This window comes from Lampetra fluviatilis, chromosome 49 (assembly GCF_964198595.1).
Source record: "Lampetra fluviatilis chromosome 49, kcLamFluv1.1, whole genome shotgun sequence".
Classification (NCBI taxonomy): Eukaryota; Metazoa; Chordata; class Hyperoartia; order Petromyzontiformes; family Petromyzontidae; genus Lampetra; species Lampetra fluviatilis.
This window is the reverse complement of record NC_136323.1, coordinates 1780723-1808701: the sequence shown is the minus strand read 5'-3', so window position 1 is coordinate 1808701 and position 27979 is coordinate 1780723. Positions and strand designations below refer to the sequence as shown.

The 27979-nt window shown below is 53.0% G+C and overlaps 2 protein-coding genes across 2 annotated transcripts in view; both read right to left on the bottom strand.

Annotated features, from left to right (window-relative positions):
* OLFML2A (olfactomedin like 2A) overlaps window positions 1-6420 on the bottom strand; it is a 44636-nt gene extending 38216 nt beyond the window's left edge. The window contains exon 1 of the mRNA XM_078877884.1: window positions 6087-6420. Coding sequence (XP_078734010.1) covers window positions 6087-6149 — 63 coding nt within the window. The 5' untranslated portion in view covers window positions 6150-6420. The remainder of the gene's footprint in view (window positions 1-6086) is intronic.
* A 3347-nt stretch (window positions 6421-9767) lies between these two features.
* LOC144948346 (uncharacterized) lies at window positions 9768-26565 on the bottom strand. The gene is made up of 14 exons (XM_078877774.1): window positions 26314-26565; window positions 25142-25220; window positions 24246-24427; window positions 23076-23783; window positions 22231-22470; window positions 21340-21409; window positions 19154-19366; window positions 16658-16752; window positions 16202-16342; window positions 14930-15070; window positions 13717-13844; window positions 12899-12962; window positions 11477-11526; window positions 9768-10172 (listed from the first exon to the last, which is right to left on the bottom strand). Exons 1-14 carry the CDS (start codon window positions 26490-26492, stop codon window positions 9982-9984), a joined length of 2481 nt encoding a protein of 826 aa, XP_078733900.1. The 5' UTR covers window positions 26493-26565; the 3' UTR covers window positions 9768-9981.
* Window positions 26566-27979: the final 1414 nt, after the last annotated feature.

The window sequence follows — 27979 nt, the reverse complement described above, 5'->3', positions numbered from 1 at the left end:
TCTGCGTAATGCTTCAATGCACTTTCGCATCACTTTTATTTTTTGTTGGCGTGAAGAATGTATTGAGGCATCGTTCCCCAAACGAGGTATTTCATTTCTGCGTAAACATTGAGTAAACATGACTCCGTTAATGTTGTTGTTGTTTTTACAGCCGGTTCCAATGCTTGGATAATTTCCACAGCATTTCCCCCCCCCCTCCATCTGGTCCAGGTACTTTTGTTTTTTTTTCACAGAGCGAGGGGCAGTGGTGGTGCCTTCTTCACGCATCACATCTGGAACATCCACCACCTCCTCCTCACCTGGGGGATGATGTTTCTCCTGTTGTACGGAGCTTTCAATTACTTGAGTTTTAAGTCCAAGTGAATTCCTGCTATTCAAATGAGCGTACAACCCTGCAGAGCCGGTGGTGGTAATTCCACGTTTCGATGGCAGGAGCGAGGCTAACCATAGGACAAATGCCGGTGACTTCCCCACAAAGTGGTACCGATTTTAGCGACCACCGTGGGATAATGGCCTGGGTCAAGATTTGAAATGATTGCCGCTTGCTCACTCGCTCCACCGTTCAGCTTCGTGGTCCATACCCTGGCAAATATGGATCAACATGTGAAAAGTGGGCGAAGAAGGTTTGGAGAGATGCGTTGTCAGGAATTAGAGATGGAAAGAGGAACCCATAGGCCTGGGTACACACGCAGCTCAGATGCACCACACTGACTGTCAATAAACGCGAGTATCCATCCACTCTCCTAGAGAAGACGACTCCAGCAATTGTCGAAGCTCTTCGGTCCTCTATATATTAAGATGTTTTTTTGGTTTGGCCATGTTTGTTTGTTATAGTACGGAGTTAGAATGATGGCTTTAATCTAAGTTGTCTTGTGGTGGTTGTTGTTGTTGTTTGAATTGCATCCCATTGGGATTTTTGCACACAGCGTTGGTGTACGGTGCTTTTTTTCTGAAAGACGTTGCAGTTTTTTTCCTGGATTTTTCTGTTTGCGCATAGTCACATAGTCACTTAAAGATGTTTTCTTGTTCATATTTTAGATTTTTGTTGTTGCGGTTGCACCCGATTCAAGAACCGAATGGCTCACAGGGATATACCAAATAAATGAAACTGAAAACTGATGCTACCGGCAAATTAAATTTTATTATGTTTTATTTTTATTATTTTATTACTTCCCTTCTACGTGACTTTACCGAAAGAACCAAGAAGATGAATCCCTGCAGTCACGAAAGCTTTAAATCGAAATTTAACCGCCTCTACGGGGAGGGTTTCCACATAACTTTGAGATCCTTCAACAAGCTCCGGGACAAGAAGGCTCAGCTAATCGAGTCTCTCACCTTTCTGAAGAGATGCCGCGACTCTAAGGTAATACCGAACGCATTTACACTAACATCTGCTGCTGTAACTTCTTCTAATGCGAAACGAATTCTGTCTAGAACTAGCTTAGCTCTTATCTCAGAGAAAATCAGACTTACGCGCACCGAACTAGATCAGTTAGACAAGACACTCTACAAATCACACTTATCCTTGAGTGCAACAATGTCCACATCGGATTGGGAACATGTGGAAAAAATGACTGCCTCTTCAGCTGCCGCTATGTCGACTAAATGTAAGGACAACTTGATTTCCAAATTCAACCGCCTCTCAAACAAGAAACCGGACCCACACATTGAAAAGCTAGATGTTAACAAAGTCGTAATTAATCGCAGTAACAGTCCTATTTCTGAAGGTTTGAAATCCGTTTTAGCTAAAGGACTAAACTTTGCAGTCACACCTAGACACATACCAGTTAATGATATAATTGCTCGAGTAGATGTAGCTCTCAATGGCTTGAGTCACATCGCTGCAGACGTAGCAAGATCGGAAATCTCTGTAACCCTCAAAAACGCTAAGATGCCAGCTAGCAACATCAGCAAAGATGAGCGTTTTGAATTAGCTCAATTAAAAAAGAGGGATGACATTGTCATCCTCTCAGCCGACAAAGGCAATGCCACTGTCATCATGGACAAAATAGAATACAACAACAAAATTCAAAAACTACTCACCGATGGCAGCTATACAAAAATAAAAAGAGACCCCACCAACAGCCTCGTCTCCAAAACCAACAACATCATTTCTGCTTCAACCGCATTAATTGATCAGACCAAACAGTTCTCGTTGAAACCTTCTGCAGCCAGGCCACCAAGATTGTACGGCTTGCCAAAGATACATAAAGAAGATATACCTCTTCGTCCCATTGTCTCTACTATCAACTCCCCGACTTACAAACTGGCTCGTTTTTTGTCCGAAATCCTACGGCCTTTCACTGGAAAAACCACCTCTGCAGTACTAAACTCTACTGACCTGGTATCAACAATCAAGGGGATTGCCCTGTCCCCAGACGACCTGCTTGTCAGTTTTGATGTGGTTTCCTTGTTCACCAAGGTGCCTGTGCCTGACACCATCGCAATCATTGAAGACTTGGTTCATCAAGGACTGAATGCTGGGGTACCCCCCCTGGTGAGACACTGCTTAACCAATACATACTTCACCTGGAATGGAACCTTCTACAAGCAAATTGAGGGCACCCCAATGGGCTCCCCCTTATCTCCGGTTGTAGCCAACATCTTCATGGAGAAATTTGAGACGGACGCCATCCAGACTGCGACTCTACGCCCGACCTTATGGAAGAGGTACGTAGACGACACTTTTGTCATCTGGCCACATGGCCGGCCTGCTCTAGACCAATTTCTCGACCATATCAATTCCATACACCCAGCCATCAGATTCACCATGGAAGTCGAAAATGATGGCAAGCTACCCTTTTTGGATGTCCTAATCAAAAGGAGACCTGATGGTTCAATGAGCCACTCTGTCTACAGGAAAGCCACCCACACGGATGCTTATCTAAAACCGGATTCCCACCACCATCCATCCCAGAAGAATTCTCTCATCAAGACTCTATATCATAGAGCCCAATGCATCTCCGACCATGAACACATTTCCAGTGAACTCAAACACGTACGCCAAGCTCTTAAGGCTAATGGTTACTCCGACTACACAATCCGCAAAGCCATCACTCCAACCACCAAGAAAGATCCTGTTGAGGAGCCTTTCAAGACCATCACCTTACCCTACATTGCTGGGGTCACAAAAAAGATCTCCAAAATCCTGATTAAACACAAGATCCAGGTCCGATTCAACACAGTACATAAAATCCGTGATCTGGTACCGTCTGTAAAAGATGTGGTTCCAGACATACAGTACCCTGGTGTCTACAAACTAAGTTGCCTCTGTGGTAGCAGTTACATTGGGGAAACCAAACGACATGTCTCGGACCGCATCCGTGAACATAAAGCTGACCTGAAACACTGTAGGACAAACACCTCAGCCGTGGCAGATCACTGTTACAACTCAGTGGGCTCACATGACATTGACTTCTCCAAGACAGAGGTTCTCTGCAAGCCATCTGGCTATCATGAGAGATTCGTACATGAGGCGATCCACATTTACAAACACAGAGACAATTTTAACCGAGAAGATGGATTCTGGCTTAGCAATCACTGGAAGGACGTAATAAACCATTTTGATACACATTAGGGTGGGTAGAATAATACATAGTGTTATATTAAAAATGTATAAGGTATAGGGTGGTTTATAGCAATACAGTATGTAATTTAATGTTGGTTTTGCCTATGGAAGTATATAGTACGGTATAGACGCGTGTGATGTAAGAGAATAAAGTTTAGATGGAAGCATATTATATAATTTTTTACAACGTAGAATTTTTCATGTATTACTTACTGTTAGTAACTCAGCTTATTGTAGAGTATAGTAAGTTTACTGATGATGCTATGTAGTTTATACTTTAGTTTGTCATGCAGTTTATACTGTAGTTTTTTACGTGGTTGTTTAGTAACTACAGCTACATACTATTAACATTCCTTTCCTTTGTTAATGCTCCCCCCCTTCCCCCCCCCCCCTTTGATGCTGCTAATCCTGCATAATGCACGGGCATAGTATTGATTTGGAACCCCCCCCGCCCACCTCCTACGCATTTTCCATATGCTGAATTCCTCTTGATATGCAAATTATTTTGTTTAGGCGCTCTTCTTCCCACCTCCCCCCCCTCTAACCCAGCTTAAATATACGCTCCAAGCTTGGGGTGTTTCATTCTTCGCCTGAGGATGGCTGCTTGCGTTGTGGCCGAAACGTCGTGAGAATTGTTTTATTATGTTTTATTTTTATTATTTTATTACTTCCCTTCTACGTGACTTTACCGAAAGAACCAAGAAGATGAATCCCTGCAGTCACGAAAGCTTTAAATCGAAAATTAATAAGTGTTTACATGTGGGAAGAAACCCGAGCACCTGGAGAAAATTCACGCGCGCGAGGGGGAAACACTCTATCCCATACGGACGGAGTCCACATTTGCTGCACCGCCTTCTCCTAGCGAGCCAGGGTCCAGCAACCTCGTCGACTCGCACGGGAAGGGAGTTTCACAACATTCTTTGCACGATCCACCAACCCTCGCTACCTCCACAGTGCTGGCCTCGACAGCCAGCCACCACCGCCTGGCTAATAGCAAGCTAACTCCACAGCAAGTCTCCTCCCATGTACGTATGCCGAACTTCTTTCGCACCGTACATAGCCGACCGAGCTAATCGGAGGTCCACGCAAGTGCGCTGTGGCCGAGGCTAATCCGGCAACAGCAGCAGCAGCACCGCAAGTGGCGAACAGAGTTTCGGTGTGTGCCTCATTAAAAAGTGGATTTTGTGATAACGTGCTAGGTTTAACGAGGCTATATTGGACGATCGACTTTCAAGGGACGTTGATACAACTCAAGTTGTGCCAGGGGTCCTATGGACTATGTATATGTAATTAAATTAGTCTGAGTGATGTCCTGGGTCAAGTGAGCATTGAAGCATTGGTGCTCATCCACTCTTTACGGTCCTGAGCCAGTGGTGGAAATTCCATTCCCACGGCAGGGACGAGTCTATCCATAGGACGATCATTGTTGACTTGGCCAACGAAGTGGTGCCTACGTGACTTTACCGAAAGAACTAAGAGTATGAATCCTTGCAGTCATGAAAGCTTCAAATCTAAAAGTATTTTATCGACCCCACCCCCCCCCCGCGGGGATGATGATGGGCTGAGTCAAGGCCATCAGCAGAATGGGAACTCGCAAACTTCAGATTGCGAGCCAGTCACTCGCTGAGCCAAGTGTAAATGATAACCATCACACGTGTGTCGTGTGTGTGTGTCGTGTGTGTGTGTCGTGTGTGTGCGTCGTGTGTGTGTGTCGTGTGTGTGTGTCTGTGTGTGTCGTGTGCTGATGAGCGGTAGTGCGGCAGTTTAGCGCGCTGCGCTACGAACCCGGCGACCCGAGTTCGACTCCCGCTCAACGGCCAACACCGGTGACGATTATCCGAACCGGTCCTGGGGCTCCCCAAGGTCGACTCAGCCTCAAATGAGTATCTGGTGCGGTGGTTGCTGGCCACCCCCACCCCTTCGTGTGCCGTACCGGCATTCATAGGTGCTACTCGCTAACAGCACTTGCCTTAAAAGTCTGTGAAGGCTATACAGGGTGCCTTTGTCTTGATGGTGGTGTGGTGGTTGAGGTTGTGGTGATTTAGTGGTGGTGATCGCGACGATGGCAGGAGTGGAGTGGTGGGTGTGATCGTGGTGGTTGTGGTGCCTGTGAAAGTGATGGTGGTAGTGGTGTGGAAGTCCCGCCCTTCATGCCCTTCATAGGTGCTGCTATTCGCTAACAGCACTTGCCCCAACAATCTGTTACAGTTTCGATTTAAAGCTTTCGTGACTGCAGGGATTCATCTTCTTAGGTTTTTTCGGTAAAGTCGCGTAGAATGGAAATAATAAAATAATAAAATAAAACATAATAAAATAATTCTCACGACGTTTCGGCTACAACGCAAGCAGCCGTCCTCAGGTGAAGAACAGGTCTGTCGATAAGACAGAGTCTGTCTTATCGACAGACCTGTTCTTCACCATTCTACGTGACTTTACCGAAAGAACCAAGAAGATGAATCTGTTACAGACGGGTGGGGGGCACCTTTGTATTTGTGAGTCACCTCGCACCATCACTCACCTGCGCTGCAGCCGTCACTGCTAGGAGGTGCAGCAGAGTCACCTCCACCCACAGGGCTTGCATCTTGGTGAGCCAGCCACCCACACGCCCACGCCACGAATCGCTCCACCAAAAACGACACCGCTCAGAGGGAGACGGCGGCGGCGACCACTCGGATCGCGGCGGTGCTGGCGCTTCGGATTGCCAACAAAATCGAGGCTTTTGCTGCTTCGTAATTTGCAAATTGACCAATATTACGAAGGCGTGCCACGCACAGGATCACGGTGTGTGTGTGTGAGACTGTGTGTGCGTGTCTGTGTCGTGTTTTATATACGAGGGGTGGGAGTCCCAAAACTCTCCCCTCCGCCTTGCTGCTACGCAGATATAAAAACTTACACAGCTGCTGCTGCTGGCCCCTGTCCAGACGCACGAATCCCATGGCTACTTACAACTCAGCAGACTGATTGCGACCTCTTGTGGCGATTCGTGGCCATCATCGACCTTTGCGATTTGGGATACTCAGTGGCAGCGCAGTCCTCGTTTAACGCGCTGGTTAAGAGATGCGTTCCGGAAAAAGGCGTGGAAGGGAAAATCATTCTTCCCCCACCACACACACCCTGTTAGAAATGTGGCGGTAAGGTTTGGCGAGGTACCATCAATGCACACCACGCAGTGAGAGGGCAAGGACGAATGGCTGCCGCATCACTGTATCATTCCGCGTGCTGTGTCACTCCGCAGATCAAGAAAGTAGTTCGTCGTCGACCGCTCAGAAACCGCGTTATAAAGGTGGGCGTTCCGCGTTATAATGGGAGTGTTTCGCGTTATAATGGGAGTGTTTCGCGTTATAATGGGAGTGTTTCGCGTTATAATGGGAGTGTTTCACGTTATAACGGTGCCCGTTCCGCACTGTGAGAATGGTGTTCCCCAATGGAAGAACCGCGTTATAGCGAAAACGCGTTGTGTGAACACACGTGGTGGTGGTGACGCTGCTGCTGTGTTGACAGTGGTGCACAAGCACAAATAATAACGCAACAAATTTAACACGTAGGATTTCGCAACCAATATTATCCATAATGGAGGTTTTTTGGGTGAGATCGTGTAAATATAAATGTGTCGTTAAACCCGCCACCACCCGACACAGCCAATTAGTAAGAGGGTTTGTCACGTAGACAAAACGTGTGCCAATTCGTTGCTTGTTCAGCACACCGATGCGTTGGAGAGTAAACCCACAACAACATTTACAATTGTTAATTTACAATTGAAAATGTTTTTTAAATAATTGGCTGTGTCGGGTGGTGGCGGGTTTAACGACGGAATTCATATTTACACTATAACTCAACACATTCGTCAATGAGACTGTGGCCTTCATGACAAAAGCATAGTAATCGGCGACCTATCAACACATGACCCTTCTTCACATCACATAGAGAGGTCATGTGCTGTGTACAAAAAGTAATATTTAAAAACACTTTTTTTTTTAAACACGCTTTAATTAAATGTACCGTACTAGTCATGGAAGAACTCCACGATTCCAGGAAGTGGCCCCGAAGCTTGCCTTAACGTGAATGACCGTGGCCAATTACAGCCAACGTCAGTTTACCGTGAACAATTAGACCCAAGACGAAACATAACAGATAAAAAAGATTGTTTAAATCGTTTTTTTTATGATAGAATATAGTATTTTCATCAGTATGACATACGTATACCAAGTTTGCAGTCGATACCACATTGGGAAGTGGGTTAAAATTTAGTTACAAGATTTTAGGATACAGCAACAATGACAACAACGACAACAGACAGAGTGAGTTAAATAAAAGCGCGTAAAATTTTACTTCTGTGCCCTGAAGAGCCATTGTCCCAAACGTCGCCTATGATCCTATTTTTTTAATTTGAATCCGCAGTGTGGTTGACGAGCGTGCCCAGTTTATAATCGGCAGCAGTTCCAGGATCACTCACGACTTGAAACGGAGATTGTGTAACGTCTTTATTGCAGCGATTGCTGGTCTGCTCATCAAGGCACACATTTCGGTATTCCATAAACACGCGCACGCTTCGTAAATGCACACATATTTCACACATGAGGTACTGGTATTGGTTACAGGTCGTTACAAAAAAAAGCCTCTTTATGGTCATGTCCGATATCTGTAAAATCCCACGAAAAACGGTTCCCAACCTGATATCTTATTCTTGGTTCTTTCGGTAAAGTCACGTATTAGGGAAATAATAAAATAATATGAATATAAAACAATAAAAATTCTCACGTTTCGACTGCAACACAAGCAATCATCATCAGGTGTGAAATCCACAGCAAGAAAATCTGATGATGATTGCTTGTGTTGCAGTCGAAACGTCGTGAGAATTTGTATTGATTTATATTTATATTATTTTATTATTTCCCTTCTACGTGACTTTACCGAAAGAACCAAGAATATGAATCCCTGCAGTCACGAAAGCTTTAAATAAAAATTTAACCTGGGATCTGTTCACCACTGGTGGTTCCTCAAGGCTGACCTTGTTCATCTCAAGGAGCATGAACCATCATCACGCAGCAAAAGTCCGCTCATCTTCGCAGCAGCAGCTGCAGCAGCAGCAGCAGCGGCTTATGGCTGCTGCCATCGAACAAAGGCGGCGGTCACCGCATCGCACGGCGCTTTCAAATGCGCTCCTGCGGCCGTCTGGAACGCTCTTCCTTCCGATATTCGGGAGCCACTGGGAGATATGCAATTTAAATCCAGATTGAAAACGAATTTATTTAAAACTGCTCTTTCTTTTTAGTTTGTTGTCCTTCCCCCGCACCTCCCATTAGCACGTTTGCTACGTATGGTGCAAACGAAGTTCAACATACACACATACAAGGCCGTGGGTAGAGGTCCGAGGGACCATTGCAGATACGATTATTTTTGTTTTGTTCGAAAAAACACCACATTTTCTTACTGCTAAATTGTCCGCAAGAATATTTTGAGGGTTGATGGTGTTCTTGGGGCATTAAAAGTTGGGGATCCACTCTCATAGCTAATGGAAGGGTAACACTTTTTCTCACACAAATTCTACCAGTATAGGGCAAGCCAATCACGTGATCGACCCAAGCGCCAGCACCTTCGATGCTCATTGCAACGGTTCGCGGTTCGAATCTGGCAGGCCGCCCTGCTTAACACCGCGGCACTGTGCATTGACTGTGAGTACGCGTCGTTGGCACGGTTTGCTACGTACGGTGCGAACGAAGTTCAACATATGCACGATGTTTCCGAAAAAATAGCCGGCCATTCTGTGCCAGCGTCACTGTTCCAAATTTTGCCAAATATGGAAAATTACTCAGGTGGAGCAATGCACAGCAATAATCGCCCCCTACTGGCAGACTAATACCCACTTGCAGGTCGGCACCAAGTCACCTTGTTCCGCACATGTACAGCTGGCACTGGGGGGGGGCGGAGTGCGCCCCTTCGAACGCTGCAGACGAGACGCGATGTGACGATGTTAGGCGCTTTGGAGTGGCCGAGTCGTTTGAGAGAGAAAGAGAGAGACGCACTTGTGGGAATCGCACCGAAAAGCAGAGAGAGGAGCGCGCGCGCGGGGATGAGGGAGCGTACGCTAGGTTCGCGACGTCCTCCCCCGACTCATTAGAGGAGCGAGCGAGCGAGCTTGAGCAGGACGCGACGGACGGCCAACAGCCCGCGACGGACGGCGGTCAAAAACGACCACGGAGCGGCATCCAGGCACGGGAACGGAATCCGAGGGGCGACGTCCGCCGAAGAGACAGAGCGATGAAGGTCAGTTCGCGTGCGGCCGCCGGGTGGATTGTCGCACCGCAGGATCGCGAGAGGTGGCGGCGACGTCTTGCGGAGGGGCCATCACCCAACGGCGGATTGACCGTGGCCGATGCCGACGACGGCGCTGGCTATAAAAAAGCCCCCAATGATCACAGAGAAGCGTCTCGGCCGAGGGCGTGCGTCCGCGCGCTCTGCCGAGCGGAGGGGTAGCGCAGGGCGCTGGGCTCGCCCCCCGCCACGTTGCTGAGCTCCGGGACCCAGAGCCCCGGCAGGAGCGTCGTGCGGTCCCCTTTGCCCGCCGCTCGCCTGTCCGCGAATCTGTTGCCGAGCATGAGCAGCGCTGCGTGGGCGGCACGGAGCGCGGCTTCGTCAACGATTTCGAACGCCGGTAGCAGGATGCAGACGAATCTCCGTCTGTTCCAACTCCCTTCCCTGTGAGCGTTGGAGGAGGTGCCCCATATTGTGGCTTGCCAGAGGGCAGCAGAGTAAATGTGGACTCCGGCTGTTCTGTCTGTGCGGGATAGAGCGTTGCCCCCTCGCACGCGAGGGTTTCCTCCCGGCGCTCCTGTTCCCTCCGACATGTGAACACGTGCTGATTGGCCGATAACACCTGCATACGTGGAGGATCGCAGAGCTTGGGGGAGACATTTGGCTGCCTTCCCACTCGTGCGTGGTTCGTCGCCTTGGAGCCGTTCTTTCTCTTTGAGGGCGAGCGAATTACCGTGTTGGCGCGCGGCTGGGCGTCACAAGTTGACATTATAACGTGGTGTGGAAAGTGCAGTGCTATGTATGTATGCAGACGTGGGAAATGTGTTGTTACAAAGATGCCGTTGGGCGGCTGGTCTGTGCGAGGCGCTGGGGCAATGTGCCACCTACAGATTAACTTTAAATAATAATTAAAGTATATTGAGGAAACACAGTTAAAAAGCTGTTCGAAGGTTTTTTTTACATTAATAGGTGGATTCTTTAAGTTGTTTTAAGAAAAAACTGCTGAAGTAGGCGTCTGCCTACTCCTATTTCAGCAGTTGTTTCTTGCTGTGGTGTCCCACCTGATGACGATTGCTTGTGTTGCGATTGAAACGTGGTGATCTATTATTTTTCTACCTACGTGACTTTACCGAAAGAACCAAAGAGTATGGATTCCTGCAGTCACGAAAGCTTCAAATCAAGATAATTCCATAGCTTCTCTATCCCGTGCCATGCCCCGTTAGCCACCTCTATCCGGTCGAACAAAAGCTGGTTGGGTACGCGGTGGCTACATGACCCAGTCAATTGTGCACACACACAGCCTTAACTGACTGTTGGGGCAAGTGCTGTTAGCGAGCAGCACCTATGAAGGCTGGCACGGCACACGAAGGGCTTGAGGCTGAGTCGACCTAGGGGAGGCCCAGGACTGGTTCAGATAATCGTCACTGGTTTTGGCCGTGAGCGGGAATCGAACCCGGGTCGTTGGGTTCGTAGCGCGGTGCGCGAACCGCTACACTACCGCTCCCCACATACAAAGGCACAATCACACACGCACACACACACGCACACACACGCACACGCACACACACACACGCGCACACGTACACGCGCACACGGACACACATGCACACACGCACACACACACACACGCACACACGCACACGCATGCATGTGTACCTGTGCCATGATTCTCCTGCCCTGGCGTCGTGGAGGTTGTGACAGGGATCCTAAGAAAGCCACAAAGCGTCATTCTCCGCATTCTCATGAAATATTACACACATCACCCAGATTGACAGATGTGGAGTGTGAGGTCTGTGTCGCATATTTGGCTCAGACAAAATCACCCCTGAACGTGGCCAACCTTGTCAAATCTCCCCGAACCTGGACCGAGGTCAGTTCCTACTGCGATAGCAGACTGCCTGGGAATACCAGGTGTTATAGGTGGGCACAAGGTGACCGGTATAGCAGTGGATTGAATCCATCTGTGCGGAGCTTTCGTACATCAATCATGTGTCACGGGTACTTCTGTTTCCTCCAACATGCAAACTCTCACGATTCGAATTCACCAAACATCCCAATGCAAGGACCCTCCTAACAAAGTGCTAAGACTCGGTGATGACACTTTGGATAAATTAATTTATAACGTAATATTAATAACAAATGTATTTTAATATTTCTGAATAATTTTTCTTTCAGTTAGGCCATGTACAGACGACACACCTCATTCACGTATCTGTCCCTCCAGGTAAAAAAAAGTGCTTTTTACACATCCCATCTGACCATACGGGCTTCTGGGAGTGCAGAATTGCAGCCGTATTGGCTCAATGCAAGCAACACTCTGGATCCTCATTGACAATCAGTGTCTCGCCAACAGTCAAGCAGCTTGCTTGAAGCAATGTTGGTCAACTGCCAGATGTTTATACGTAAGGATCCTCCCTGTCAGATGTGGGCCAATAATTATAAATTATTGTCAGTTTGTGTTTCGTACGTGTTGCCTCCTGACACACGGATCAATTCATATTCCAGGCATCAATTCATGTGCGGGTGGTGGGGGGGGCGGTCTGAAACGTCTTGAATGGGTCTCAAACTCTTCGAAACAACAAAGCGACAACCTCGTCAACTCATGATACGTGAGGACCTCAAGCAAACCGGAGCAGGAGGAGCTGAAGGGAAACAGCAAAGGAGCCAGATCGTGGCCCCAATCATAAGAGGGTTTTTTTTGGGGTCAGATTCGCGTAAATATAAACGTGTCGTGAGAACCGCCACCACCCGACACGGCCGATTAGTAAGGTTTGTCACGTGAACAAAACGTGCCAATTCGTTACTAGCACAGCACACCGCTTGTGCGTTGGAGAATAAACCCACGACAACATTTACAATTCGAGTACCGAGACGTTTCGCCGGTAATTACAACAACAACCAGCATCGTTAGGCGACAGCCACGGAGTTGTGGACCAGAGTAGTAACCATGCTGCTGAGGATACAAACGTCACGTGGAAACCAAGGCCCTTCTCGCCGTGAGGCACAAGCGGCACCAACACGCCACCCTCCGCCTCCGCCCCACTCGCTGTTGTTGTTCGGGTGAAGTTGCGCCGTTACCTGTCTTTGAAGTGTTTCATTCGGGGTGCTGTGAGCTCTGCCAGTCTGTCACGCCTCCTCAACACTAGCGGACAACGCAGCACAACGCGTAAAGGTAAATAACACCACAGCCTTTGTAGACGTTTCGTGTGGGGTTTTTTTTCGCCCAAGTAAATTTATCATTGCATTTGCATGGAAGATAAAAAAAATGGTTTCTCGTGACTATCACTTCAGTGAGTGAACACATCAATTGGCGATGCTGCTGGGCTTGACAGTGGGTGCACAACACAACTCAAAGCATTCGTCAGTAACGCCGTGTGTGTGCGTGTGGCCTTCAAAGTACAAATATATAATAGGCGACCATTTCAGGCATTGGCCCTTCTTCATAGAACATCAACAGAGAGGCCAGAGAGTCAGAGTGGACGGTCAGTCGCAGACTGCACATCATACAGAATCACGGTGGCTAGGAGATGGTAACTACCTCGCCTGGTATGCAGGAGGTCGTGGGTTCGATCCCGACCCTGACGCCTGCTGCTGTATATTTCGAGTCTGCGTGTCTCTCTCTCTCCCCGTGGTCGCGTGGATTTTTCTCCGGCTCTTCCGGTTTTTACCCTCCACATTTAGAATCAACATCACGCGTTTCAGAGTTTTTTAGCTAGCACACATGTCCACGCGACGACAAGCCACTTCGTTGCCGCTATCATTTGTGGCCAGGTCGCTTCTTAAAAAAGAGCCGCGTAGCTCAGCGGGGGCCTTTTACCCGGTAAAAGCACAAAAAGCTCGTACATTTGTTTCGATAGTTCATAGTTGAAGATGCGCGAGGCGCTCGTGCGACGTACACTTCCAGTCGTAGACGTGCAGGCCGAGCCCGCCGCTGTCTCTGCACGGCCGTGTCCCGGGGGCGCTGGGGAGCAGAGACTGGGACTTGCCGATGATCGGCAGACTCTGCGTCGTATCAGTCGCCTTGCTGGAAATGAATGGGGATTGAGCGATGCAATGCTCATGGGTGCGGTGTGCAGGGTTGTCCGCAATGCGGGTTTTTCATTATCGAATAGTTGCAATTCTACGGCGGTTTCAGCCATAACGATGAACCTATACAAAGATCTCCCATATAGCCTTCCATAGACTGTCGGGGCAAGTGCTGTTAGTGAACCGCACACGAGGGAGTGGGTGGCCAGCACTCACGCCCGGCCGTCTTTGTCTCCCTCATGGCGATGATTATACACCAGACCAGGTAAATCAATGACGACGAATGACAGGGATATCTTTGTCAGAGCGTAAGTTTCACATCCATCCTCTAACATTTACAATAACCCTCGGCTAAAAGGATGTAGGGAAAGCTCTGATGTTACTAATGGCGTCACTGGAATATAACTGGTGATACAATCGCGCCTTACAAAAATATAATCTGACAATGTAATCTTTTTCCCAGTGATTTTTTTTCCCAGTGACTTTTCATGCAATTTATTTTTTGCCAAATACGTAAAACGTTAAGCCTCGAGTGAATGTGCACCCTACGAGTGTTGAATACGAACACAACCCCACGGTCAGTCGCTCTCCCTCCTCGGGACCTCCAGCGTCACGTTTAACCAACCACACGCCACGTCGTCCACGGGCTCTCGAAAGGTGAAAGTGCAGCCCTGCATTTGCCCGCTCCTGCCACTGCTGGTGGAAGGGCCTTCACTAGAGGGGAGCTCTAGAGATATCCCTCAATAAAATATTTGGCCGACTATTCCATGCCCGACAGATGTTCTGGCTTGGTTGGGAGTACCCACACTTTACCCCACCACACGCGACCCCCTGCCCATAGACGACCGTGACTGCATCCATTTATACTGACGCGAAATAGTTAACGTCTGTCCGCCACGGCGCCCACATCCCGTCTCGATGCGGCGCGAACATAAACACGACGCCACTCTGCGGCTGGGCTTTAGTGGGTGACGTTGCTATGGATTGCCGCTGGACTGCCAGCGGACCGGTGCGCGTGGGTCCTAGACGTGCGGTGTGATAACCGCTACGCCGCGGCAGCAGCGGTGGCGTCGGGTCGCGTACTTTGAGGCCTGTCGCAGAGGCTTGGCGGCCACCGCACAACGACGACGCTGGTTCTCCACCGCGGAGCCGCCCCTCTCCACCAGCAGCGTCACCTTGGTCAGCGACCGGCAGGCGTCCTCCCTCCACACGCCGTCCGGCGACCTGCGCGGTAGGGGTCAAGCGAGCGTTGTACACGCGTCGAACTATAGTCTATATAAAAAAACATTTTTATTTTACCATCTGAGCTATGTAGTGACCTGGCCACAAATGATAGCCCGACGAAGTTGGCCCATCGTGTGGAAATTTATATAGCAGCCAAATACTCTAAACGCATGCTTTAAAAATGTGGGAAAAGCCGGAGGACCAAGAGAAAATCCGCACGACGGCGGGAAGAACACGCAAACTCCAAATATACAGGCATCAGGGTCGGGTCCTAACCCAACATCTCCTGCATGCCAGGCGAGGTAGTTTACATCTCGCCACCGTGGCGCCCTAAACTTCTTTCGCACGGTACGCGGCCGACCGCGCTGATCGTTTGGCTGCGTACGACGTCGTTTGCGCGCTTGCGGGATCGCTCCTGGCTCGCGACTGCCCCCCGAGCAGAGCTGAGTTTGAAGCAAAGTGTCCGCCGAGGCCTGGACAGGAGCCTCTGTGTACGTTATGATCCGGCTCGCGGTTGTGTTCACCTTCCGCCAACTAGTTTACTTTCCATCGCATCTTTAGGAGGAATTCTCTCCCACGCTTCCACTTGCCGAAGCCAGTCCACCTTCCTTTCCAGAAATGACTCTTCGTCGCGCGCATATCTAAACTGCGTTACAGTGGTGCAATTCACCTCCTATGCTCGGGCTCGCTCGAATATTCTCCAAATATCACAGTGGCCTACGTACGGTGCGAAAGAAGGTCAGCATACATACATACATAAATGTAGTCTTAGACTTCTTTCATTAATTTTAAAAATGCCGTGTGCTTAAAATGTGGCGTAGCGTGGCATCGGGGGTTAGGGTTGCCAATCCCAACAAGCCACATGAACGCAGGATTCGGGAACTCGAGGAAGATTATTAAACTAAAACTAAACTATTTTCTACTTGACCAATTAAGGCCCCACGGAGGCTATACGTCTCTTTTTCAGAAGTGACCTGGCCACAAATGATAACGCAACAGTGTAGCTTATCATCGATGTGGAAATTAATAGCAGCCAAATACTCTGAAGCGCACGTTTCATGACTATTCTCTTGACCATTCCCGTTACGAGCGCGCTGAGCGGGTAAAGCGGAGCGGCGTCGGGTCGCGTACTTTGAGGCCTGTTGCGGAGGCTTGGCGGCCACGGCACGACGGCGACGCTGGTTCTCCACCGCGGAGCCGCCCCTCTCCACCAGCAGCGTCACCTTGGCCAGCGACCGGCAGGCGTCCTCCCTCCACACGCCGTCCGGCGACCTGCGCGGCAGGGGACAAGCGAGCGTTGCACGCGTGTCGAACTTCTCTCGCGACTGCCGCGCTGATCGGCTCCCCGACTGCGCCGTGCGGTGACCTGCGCAAGGTGTCGGCCTTAAAAACCCTCCCAGGTTGAACAAGTCAAGATCCCTGCTCAAATGAGCAGCATTGAGGGTGAGCGACTCCTGTTCGGCGGCAGTGGCGGCAACGCAACGTTCACATTGTTATTATTATTGTGATGTTGAGTGGCTCTGGGCTGGTTGTGCACGAACGTTCTGCAGCGCGGCGTCGTTTATTAGCTCGAGGTTGTTGAGTCACCTTCCCACGTCGCTCGCGTCCGAGCTCGAGCAGTGCACGAGAGGAGAGCGGCGCAGAGAGCCGTAGTCCAGCACCGAGGCCAAGTTCAGAGCCACCTGGACACAAACGGCAACGATCCGTCACACGACGACGACGACGGCCACAACCGCAGCCAGCATTCGCCACTCAGCGGCACAGTGACGTCACCAATCGATCGACCGATCCGAGATTTGATAACGAGCCGTATTCAGCGAGAATATGAGAGAGAGGCACGGATGTGTGGGATACATCCGCGAATCCGCGCTCCACCACAGCACTTGTGCCAGGCTAGGTGCACTTTGAGGCCGTCACGTGAAGTGTGGAAGGCTCGCTGACAGGATGTCACAGGACAGACCCAGATGTTTTGGTTTGATTGACCGAGCTGACTGGGGCGCTACAGTGGCAAGATGTTAACTACCTCACCTGGTATACAGGAGGTCGTGGGTTTGATCTCAACCCTGATGCCTATATATTTGGAGTTTGCAAGTTCTCCCCGTGGTCAAGTGGATGTTTCTCCAGGTTCTGCAGTTTTTTCTCCAAATTTACAAACATGTATTTTTGAGTATCTGGCTGCAATACATTTGCACATGATAAGCCACTTCCTTGAGCTATCATTTGTGGCCAGGTCGCTTCTGAAAAAGAGCTATATAGCTCAGTGGGGCCTTACCTGGTATAATAAAAAACAATTTGTTTAGTTTAGACTGAAATGCACCACCTGTGCTCCCCCACTGTGCCAACTGTTGTCAGAGAATGCACACTCAGAAAAACCCCCCCACACACACACACTCTCATGAAATATACTCAGAGAAAAAACACACACACACACGAACTCACTCAGAAGACACAAACCCACACGCAACGAAATCAGAAAACACCCGCACACAAACACACACACAGACTCACTGTGAAAACAAAGTTCCCCCCGCATAGCCTCACGGAAGGTCGGGGCAAGTGCCGCTCGCCATCACCTATGAAGCCGACACGACACACGAGAGGGTGGTGGCCAGCACTACGCCTGACCGCCTCTGTCTCTCTCATAATTTGAGGCTGAGTCAAGGCCCAGGACTGGCTTAGATAATCGTCGCTGGTGTTGGCCATGAGCAGGAATGGAACTCGGGTCGCCGGCTGCATAGTGCAGCGCGCTGACTTCTAAACTACAGCATCCCACTGAGAAAACACGCACGCTCACGCACGCTCATACACGCACGCTCATACACGCACGCGCACAAACTCAACGTGTGTGCAGTCTGTTGTGTAGCCACCCACAGCAAGTGAACCGTAACCCTAACCGTGTGCTCTGCCTGAAATCGGGGTCACAAGAACCAGGTCACCACTCTCAACGGTGAATTTCTGTTTCACGTTGAAGTCCCACTAAACGTGCCGGCGTGGCTGTAGGGACGAATGTTGTTAGCTCCAACGTTCCGTAACGACCGGGGGGTTATCGATGCCATAGTACGTCGAGCGGAACAGCGCAACATTTTTTCGGCTATTTCATTTGTCAATTCAATTATTTCTCCCGGATTGTCCCCCGGGGAAATGGAACGTCTCGTTTGCAAAGTGACTCTGCGGCATCAAATGACACAATGAACGCGAACGTAAAGGCACTTACAACTTACGTAGTTTACATTTAATCCGGTGAACATCGCACCCAGTCAAACGTGTAAATACATAAATAATGGGACACACTGCCGGGTCGTCTAAGGATGTCCTCCAGCCGCAACAGTTGCAGATGCACTGTGCGAGCGAGTTTAAATTAAAGATTTAAAATGTGATGAGACTGGCACCCGTGTATCTTAGTGCGTCCGCGAGAATGTTCTGCGCCAATGCAGCTCTCTGTGTGCCTGCCTTGGGTTTTTACTCTGGGGAAAGTTAAATTGCCATGATTTGGGAACCGAAGAGTAGGGTGTTATTGTCGTGGAAAACGAATCCGTGAATTTTTCCCGGCCTCTGGAGTTGTCACGCGGTGAAACAAGATCAACTTGAAACGTGAACACTCGGGGCCGCTGGCTTCAACAGCGAGCGGCTCAGCCGTGCCTCGGCTCAAGCTCGGCTCACGGAAATCCTGAGAGTGCGGCCGACACCAGCGTGGCCCATAGGCCCGGCTCAAGCCAAGTGCGACTTTGAGCGATGGCTCGCTTGAGCCAGAGCCGAGCCTGAGCCGAGCCGTGACTAAGCAAGCGGGCCGAGGACTCGGGGGTGCCATCGGTCGCAGGGAGCGACGCGACCGTCACCCCGACCCGTCACTCCGACCCTTCACCCCGACCCTTCACCCCGACCCGTCACCCCGACCCGTCACCCCGACCCGTCACCCCGACCCGTCACCCCGACCCGTCACCCCGACCCGTCACTCCGACCCTTCACCCCGACCCGTCACCCCGACCCGTCACCCCGACCCGTCACCCCGACCCGTCACCCCGACCCGTCACCCCGACCCGTCACCCCGACTCGCAGGAAACGGGGCGGTGTGCGCGCCGTCACCTTGCGCGACGGCCTGGCCGCGAGCTTTGTCGCCGCTCCTCCTCTCTCGCTCCGTCGCCACCTCGGCTCGGCGGCCTCTCCCTTGCCCTCCTTCGGCTCGCCGCGCTCTCCGCCGTCCGCCGCCCCCTGCCCTCTTCGCTCGTTCCCCTCTCGAGCTTTGCCGTCGTGGCTATCCCGCGGCGTCTCTGCGTCCCGCGGGCTCCTTGCGTGGACCTGGCCGGGGACACGCCGAGCGCGCGGCCGTGACTCGCGCGCCGGGGCCGACTCCGCAGGTTCGCATTCAGTCAAACGAGCACGAGCGGCACCGGCGCTGCAAACCGCGATCTATGACGGCAGCTTTACACGGCTCACTCACGACCTCCGCTCTAGGCAGGGCCTCCGCTGGCGGAAGAGCCTTCCCTAGAGGGGGCTCTGGAGAGGGTATTTTCTGCCTACTCTTCCAAGCTGGACGGTACGCCTTGAAAGAGGTGGAAGTACCCACACTTTACCCCACCGCGTGGATTTAATATTCAACTGCCACCCCAGGAGATGAAGAGATGGCGGAGGAGGGGGGGAGGGAAAGAAAAACAGCATTTACTCCGAGAATCATCGATGCCGAGCGAGGTCAAAGGGGAAACCGCAGACGTCGATCGCGTCGCGAGATGCCCGACGCGAGAATTCACGAAGAGCGTGTGCGGTGAATACCATGCCGGATTAGAGCGCGTGACCGGCGCGGGAAGTGGGAGTCGAATAACCGGTGGGGGGGGGTAGGGGCGTAGTGACAGCATCGCGCTCGGGGTTCAGGGCTTTCACGGAGGATTAGAGGCGTCGGCCCGGCGCAGAGCAACGGGGAGGGAACCCAAACACCCGGGGCGAGTGCGGTGGGAGGGTGGGAGCTGCAGCTCCCCACAGCGTCGTCGTCGCTGTCGTCGGCTGCCAGATAATAATTATTATTAATAATGATTATTATTACGAATAATACATTTTACCTAATTGTGATTACTTTAGATTTAATATTTCACGAGTATTGATCGTCATAATTAATTACTAATTATGAATAATTTTTCAATCAATTAATTGCGATGTATTAATCATTTATAATATTTAACGATAAATAATAAATAAATAATGCTGTTATTGCTCTTTCATTATTTGTTGTAATAATTATCACAGACAAAAAACGCACGCCGATGGAATCTACCAATAGTTTTGGCTTTCCTTTGCTGTGCTTACGTTCCCCTGCACACAAGTTTGTCGCACGCCTACAAAACCAACATTTGATACTCTCAAAGGTGGAGTGAGCGGAAAAAATAATTGAGAAAGCCCATGGAATATGACGCGGTTAGTGCGGCAATCGTGACCGGGCTGAGACCGATCGCCGATTCCGGAGACCTGGATCCAGGAAGCTGCCTGGATTCGAATCCAAGGTCTCGACAGAGCCAGCGCAACTCTCTGACCTCTTTGCGGAGAGGATTTTCAACGAGGGAGAGAGGATCGAATGGCGCGTGACCTTCAGCGCTGACCTGATGACCGCGGTTGCCTTAAATTGGGGAGGGGGGGGGGGTAATCGTGGGTTGCCAATAGAGCGCTCTGGACGTTCGTCACCATGTCATCACTTTGTGTCGGTCGCACCAACGGGGTCAGAGTAACGATGGCCAACGGTGGACACCGCCCTGGCACGGTCGGTCACACCGCCCTCGACAGTGATGACCACCTCGGTCTCCAGCCGTTATTGGTAGCTGCAGCAGCTTTTTGATGTGAGTGTTGCGTATTAAGATGGTGTATGAGTTCGATGCCCACTCACGGCCAACACCCAGTGACGATTATAATTATCTGAACCGATCATGGGCCTCCCCTAGGTCGACTCGGCCTCAAATGAGTAATTTGGTATGGTGTGTAAACATCGCCACTGGGGAGACAAAGGCAGCCGGGCGTGGTGCTGGCCACCCACCCCCTCGTGTGCTGTGCCGGCCTTCACAGGTGTTACTCGCTAACAGCACTTGCCCCGACAGTCTGTTAAGGCTACACGGGGGATCTTTGTCTTTGGTGCACTAGAAAGGCTGGAGATTTCGAGTAATGTGGCCACTCCCACCACATGGAGGTGCCACTCCGAGTATGGGGTTAGGGTTCAAGTACTGGGTGGGGGGGGCAGAGGGGGGGGGGGGCAGAGGGGTGGGGGGGCTGTGGTGACGTCACGTCAGGCTGACCTGAGTCGCCAGGGCGGGAGCCTCGCACGGCTGCTGGGGGCTGCAGGGAACCGACTTCGCAGACCGTTTCCTGCAAGACAGACAACGTCCAGTCCAAGTGGGCGCGAGAGACGAGACGGGGGCGGCCATTGCGCACGTGCCGCGAGAGCCAATCACAATGTAGGAGCCGGGGGTCGACGCCCGTCCACTGCCGGAGCCGACCAATCAGGGGTTTGGTCTCTCGCACACAGAAGGCAAAAGATCCCCCGCCGTATAGCCTCAACAGACCGTTGGGGCAAGTGTTGTTAGCGAGTAGCACCGATGACGGCTGACACGGCACACAATGGGGTGGGTGGCCAGCACCACGCCCGGCCGTCTTTGTCTCCAGAGTGGCGATGTTTACACACCGCACCAGGTACTCATTTGAGGCTGAGTCCACCTACGGGAAGGCCCAGGACCGGTTCGGATAATCGTCACTGGTGTTGGACGTGAGCTGGAATCGAACTCGGGTAGCCGGGTTCGTAGCGCAGCGCGTTAACCGCTACACTACCGCTCCCTCTCTCGCACACACACAGATACACACAGCTACGGTGTTTGTGCGCGGAGCGGTGGTGTAAGCGGTTAGCGTGCTGTGTTACGAACCCGGCGACCCGAGTTCCCCCCCCCCCCCCCTCGTCACACGACGTCACAAAAAGTAGAACCTGTTGTCTATATTTATTTAAAGTTGCGCATTTTGAGATGTGACCTCACATTTCTCAAACCCCCTCCCCTCGTCACGCATCATCACAAATGTCTGACCCCCTCCCCTCTTAGGTGTGTGACGTCATTTATGGATGGCCCCTAAATGGGCTTAAGCCAGCCAGGTGGACGAAGGCCAAGCGGGCGGTCGGCCAGAGGGGGCGGCTCTCCGACCTGTGCACGAGGGCGAGCGTGGGCGTCTCCTTGTCGGCGAGGCCGCAGGGCGACTTGGTGTGCACGGCCTCGACCCCCCCGTGGGGGACACTCCGCGGGGGGAGCGGCAGGGTCTTGGATCGTCTCGGCTTCTCCCCTCTGCTCTCGTCGCCGCCGCTGCTGCCGCCGCTGCTGTTGGCTGCCTCCCGGGCAGCGCGGCCGCTCGTCTCCGCCGGTTGGTGCTGCACGGCTGCGTTGCGGCTGCCGTGACGGAGGAAGAAAGAAAAAACGAACGTCGAGGAGAGAAACAAAGAGAGACGGGCGCGCATCGCTTTCTAAAGTAACATTTCGATGAACGCAATTAGAGTTCATTCTGGATTACTCGTCAGCAGACTCATCCTGGCTTGTGAAAATAAATAAATGGCAACACTCGGTTTGTTGTCGGGAGTATTTGGCTCGCGGTAAATAACGTCCTCTTCAACGCGATGATGTGATGTCACGCGGCGCGAAACGTCACGGGAGATGACGTCACGGGAGACGACATCACGTGCATGACATGCGACGTCATTGCCCTGGCCCAAAAGGCAAATCTGCTTCTTTAATTATATTATTTCGCTTCTCCCGTGGAGTCTCGGTAACAGCACAGCAATCGTGTGAGAATTATTTCTCAAAACTAATCGGCGCAATTTCTGAAGTTTGCATGAGATCAGCGCTTCCTAAAACATCGGAAGCAAGAGCGCGTTCCAGACGGCCGCTGAATAACCATCGCGACACCAGGGGCAGCAGCATGACTGTGCGCGGGAAACTCCGCGGGCAAACGTCGCGGACTCGAGGCGTGCGGACACCACCGCCGCCGCCGCCGGTACCTCGCGGCGCCCTCCTGCTCGTCCCCGGGGATGCAGCGCGTCGCCGCCTTGCTCTCGAACTTCCCCTCGCTGGTGACGGCGCTCACGACGAAGGCGTACTCGCAGCCCGGCGCCAGCCGGCGGACCACGAAGCCGCGCGCGGTGCCCAGGTACACGACCCGGCCGTTCACGCGCAGCTCGTAGTTGAAGAACCTCCCGAGCGGCGCCGACGGAGGCTCCCACGAAATGGAGATCTCGGTCCGGCCCACGGCGGCGAGCGCGAGCCGCCGCGGCGCGTGCTCGCGGACGCCGGGCATCGTCGCCGCCGCGACCGCCCTCTCGCCCCGGCCCGCGCCCGTCACGGCGCACACGGCCAGCTCCACGGCGCCGCCGGGCCGCAGGCCGCCCACCAGGCAGCCGAGCTCCGACGTCGTCGCCACGACCGCGTCGCCGCGCAGCACCACGTAGGAGCGCACGGCGCCGGCGGGGCGCCGGGGGGGCCGCCAGCTGAGCCGGGCGTGGGTGGGGCCGCACGCGGTCAGCCGCGGGTCGTCCGGCGGGCCCGGCGGGCCGTCGTCGGTGAGCGCCGTGGCGGGCGCGCTCAGGGGGCCGTCGTCCCCCGGCGAGAGGGCCTGCAGCGAGAGGCTGAGCGCGGTGTGGGGCTCCAGGCCCGAGAGCACGCAGCTCGTGTCGGGCCCCGTGTAGGCCACCTCGCCCCGGTCGAACAGGCTGCACGCCGCACGCACCCCCCGATTAGCGCGGTTGGCTCAGTACGGTGTGAAAGAAGTTCAGCATACATACATGGGCACACACTGGCACACACATACACAACAAAGATCTGTCAAGCAGTCCAGTCTGGACTGCTAGACAGGTTTCCGCAGGATTGGAAGGATGCCCCTGGTGATTCCCCTCTACGGGGGCATCTCCCTCCTCAGTGTGCCGGGAAAGGTCCTGGCAAGGATCGTTCAACATCGCCTTGCCAGGCACGCTGAAGAGAGGCTTGCAGAGCCCCAATGTGGCTTCAGACCAGGGCAGTCCTGCACAGATGCCATATTTCCCGTCCGTCCGCTACAGCAGAGGTGTAGGGAATTGCAACTAAGACCTACGTCTCTGCCTTACTCACCTGGTATAGACCTACGATAGCATCAACCCACCGGCGCCCCCCGCCCTCGCCGCTGCCTCCTCGCTCACCGGTAGGTGACGCGGACGCCGCTCTCGGGCTGCAGGGCCTCCCAGGAGGCGCGCACGGCGTGCGGGCCCAGCACCTCGACCCGCGGGGCGGGCGGCCGGGGGAGGGGCTGCAGCTTCCTCAGCGTCACCGACGCCTCCTCCAGGAGCTCCGGTCCCGCGGCGCCCTCGCTCGCGGTCACTCGCTGCGGGCGGCAGAGACAAAGATCCCCCCCCGTGCAGCCTCGACGTGCCGTCGGGGCAAGTGCTGTTAGCGAGTAGCGCCGATGAAGGCCGGCACGGCGCACGAAGGGGTGGGTGGCCAGCACCACGCCCGACCGCCTTTGTCTCCCCTGTGGCGATGTTTACACACTGCACCAGGTACTCATCTGAGGCTGAGTCGATCTAGGCGAGGCCCAGGACCGGTTCAGATAATCGTCACGGGTGTTGGTCGTGAGCAGGAATCGAACCCGGGTCGCCAGGTTCATAGCGCAGCGTAGCGCTAACCGCTACACCACCGCTCCCCATACTCGCGCACAGGGCGCTCCATCGGCCCGCAAGTCCGGGTCACCGGGTGCATGGCGTGGAGCGTTAACCGCTGCGCCACCGCTCCCCTACGCGCGAGCCGGGCGACCCACGCAGCCTCGCGCCTCTGCTCCGATCGGACCTGGATTCGAATTCGCGACGTCGATTTGGCCCTCGATAAACGGTGCGGTCAACGGCGACGCGAGGACGCGTAACAGGCGGGGGGCCGCCGCCTCCCAAACCGCGGGCCGCTCACTAAAGCGCTGCAGTGTACGGCCTGCGCTCCTTTTGCGAACTCTCTCCTGAAGCCCTCTCGTCGCGCTGTGAAACGAGCGATGGCCTGCACGCGTTCTCGTCACAAGAGGCGATGGCGCCTTCGAGCGGGTGTCAAGTACCTGCAGCGTGGGTTGGAGGGTCGGGTGGGCCCTCAGGGAGACCACCCCAGCTGGCTGGCTCGCCAGCGTCCTCAGCAACCTGCGCAACACAGCGGGGCGAGCTGATGGAGTCGCCGCACTCGCACCGGGGCCTTCGCCCGCCAGTCGCCGCGCGACATGCGGACGTCGCACACCGACGTTTCTCAAGCCACGCCGTTATCGAACTCCTCTCCTTCCTCGCCGCAATCCTGTCCTCGAAGACGTCGGCGGCGGTCGTGGGCTTCCCTCCACCCAGCTCTGTCCGTGACGTTCGCTCAACAACTCTGCGTCGCGTATGCCCTGCCCGGTCGCGTGCAACTGTGAACAATTGCTGACGTAACTGAATTCGCCGTCTTACCCGGCTTCTTGTGGAATCCACAACTTTCCCGATAGGTAAAACGACGTTCATATTCAGACATGTGTAAGAGCCCTCCATTTACCTTTCTAGAATTATTCTTTGAGCGCTGCATTTAAACGTTTCAGATTTTCAATATGTCCAATTTTAGATGACAATATCCAAACTCTTTCAGATTTTTGAAAAATGTTTCCGCGAGGTATGAACGTAAAACTCCTCCGTGCTCACAACAGTCGTATTCCTCTGTCGTACGGCCGATGTGGACGCGGAGCAAAAACCAAACTTTCACATTCAATGGGTTTAGCGAGACAATCGCGTAAGGAGCAGCGGAGATTTATCGCCGCGATGTCTCCTTCGTATTTGTGGATCGGGGCATTGGCGTCGTTATACGTCGGACTACGTACGCTCTTTCGATTTAAAGCTTTCGTGACTGCAGGGATCCATCTTCTTGGTTCTTTCGGTAAAGTCACGTAGAAGGAAAATAATAAAATAATAAAAATAAAACATAATAAAATAATTCTCACGACGTTTCGGCCACAACGCAAGCAGCCGTCTTCAGGTGGCTGCTTGCGTTGTGGCCAAAACGTCGTGAGAATGATTTTATTATGTTTTATTTTAATTATTTTATTATTTTCCTTCTACGTGACTTTACCGAAAGAACCAAGAAGATACGTACGCTCTGCTCTGGATGACCACAGTCGCACACTCCTGGAGAGTTAGTAATTATCCGCGTGTGCATCATCGGTTTTCTGCGCAGTTACGACAACGGAAGGGGTTCCCCGTCTCCGCGCTCCCGTACGTTGCAGCGAACCACGCGGCCTCGGGCTCCTCGGCCTCCAGCAGCGCGGCGAGGCGGTCGAGCGTTGCCGGGAAGCCGCGGTGGCGGCACAGGCGGTCGTGGCCGGTGGCGTCCGACGCGAGGCAGCTCAGGGCGAAGCAGGCGTTCTTGCCGGAGCCGAGGTCGCCGTGGCAAACCATGGCGGAGAGCGCCGAGATCTGCGCACGGCGCGAGGGGATCAGGGACGCGGTGTCGCGGTGTCCGGCACGAGCAGCCAAGACAGGCAGACGGTGGTGGCGCGAAAATCGAGCGGTTGTTTTTTATTATTATTATTATGCGTCGTGCCAATTCCATATTTTCGTAATCCAACTGTGGGCTGAGCACGGGCCGAAACCCCGTATAGCCTTAACAGACTGTTGGGGCAAGTGCTGTTAGCGAGTAGCACCTATGAAGGCCGGCACGGCACACGAGGGGGTGGGTGGCCAGCACCATGCCCGGCCGCCTTTGTCTCCCGAGTGGCGATATTTGCACACCGCACCAAGCACTCATTTGAGGCCGAGTCGACCTATGAGAGACCCATGACCGGTTCAGATAATCGTCACTGCTGTTGGCCGTGAGCGGGAATGGAACTCGGGTCGACAGGTTCCTAGCGCAGCGTAGCGCTAACCGCCGCACTGCCACAGTTGTCACACACGCCTGCGTGTGCTCGCGTAAGTCGATATTTCAACCAACAACGTCACACGCACACGTACACCAGTCACATGTCAGTCACATGTTAGTCACATGTACCATGCTGTCGGCCTGACCCAGACCCAGGAGACGGTCTCGGCCGGCGGGCAGGTCACAAAGTCGGCCCAAGGCGAACGCGGCGTTCATCCCACAGCCTGCGCACGCACAACAAAGGTCCCCCGTGTAGCCTTAATAGGCTGTTGGGGCAAGTGCTGTTAGCATGCAGCGCCTGTGAAGGCCGGCACGGCACACGAGGGGGTGGGTGGCCAGCACCACACCCGGCCGCCTTTGTCTCCCTCGTGGCGATGTTTTTACAAATAGCACCAGGTACTCACGCTCACGCACGCATGTACACACACACGCACGAACACACACACACGCACGAAAACACACGCACGAACATACACACACGCACGCATGTACACACACACGCACGAACACACACACACGCACGAAAACACACGCACGAACACACACACACGCACGCATGTACACACACACGCACGAACACACACACACACGCACGAACACACACACACACGAACACACACGCACGAACACACACGCACGTACACACACACACGCACGCACGTACACACACACACACACACGCACGAACACACACGCACGAACACACACGCACGAACACACACGCACGAACACACACGCACGAACACACACGCACGAACACACACGCACGAACACACACGCACGAACACACACGCACGAACACACACGCACGAACACACACGCACGAAGACACACACGCACGCACACACGTGAATGGGGGTGAACCTCGACTGGCACCACGAGGAGGCCGAGATGCTTGGTTCCAATCCGGGCTTTGGCGGCACCACCACTGCGGCTAAACTGGGTGGTTCTCAAGTGCAGTGGACTTTCAGGTCTCAGCACGATCGCCAAACAGAAATTAACCACGTGCAAAGGTGTGCTGCTGCTG

Bases quoted from the DNA above. Each gene is read 5' to 3' on its own strand.
- LOC144948346 (XM_078877774.1), bottom strand. From the start codon at position 26,492: ATGGTTTGCCACGGCGACCTCGGCTCCGGCAAGAACGCCTGCTTCGCC. The intron at 22,471-23,075 runs GTACCGGCGGCG...CCGTCACGGCAG, and splicing joins GAGCAGGAGGGCGCCGCGAG to CCGCAACGCAGCCGTGCAGC. The intron at 16,753-19,153 runs GTGACGGCGCGC...GTTTGTGTCCAG, and splicing joins CGGCCAGGCCGTCGCGCAAG to GTGGCTCTGAACTTGGCCTC.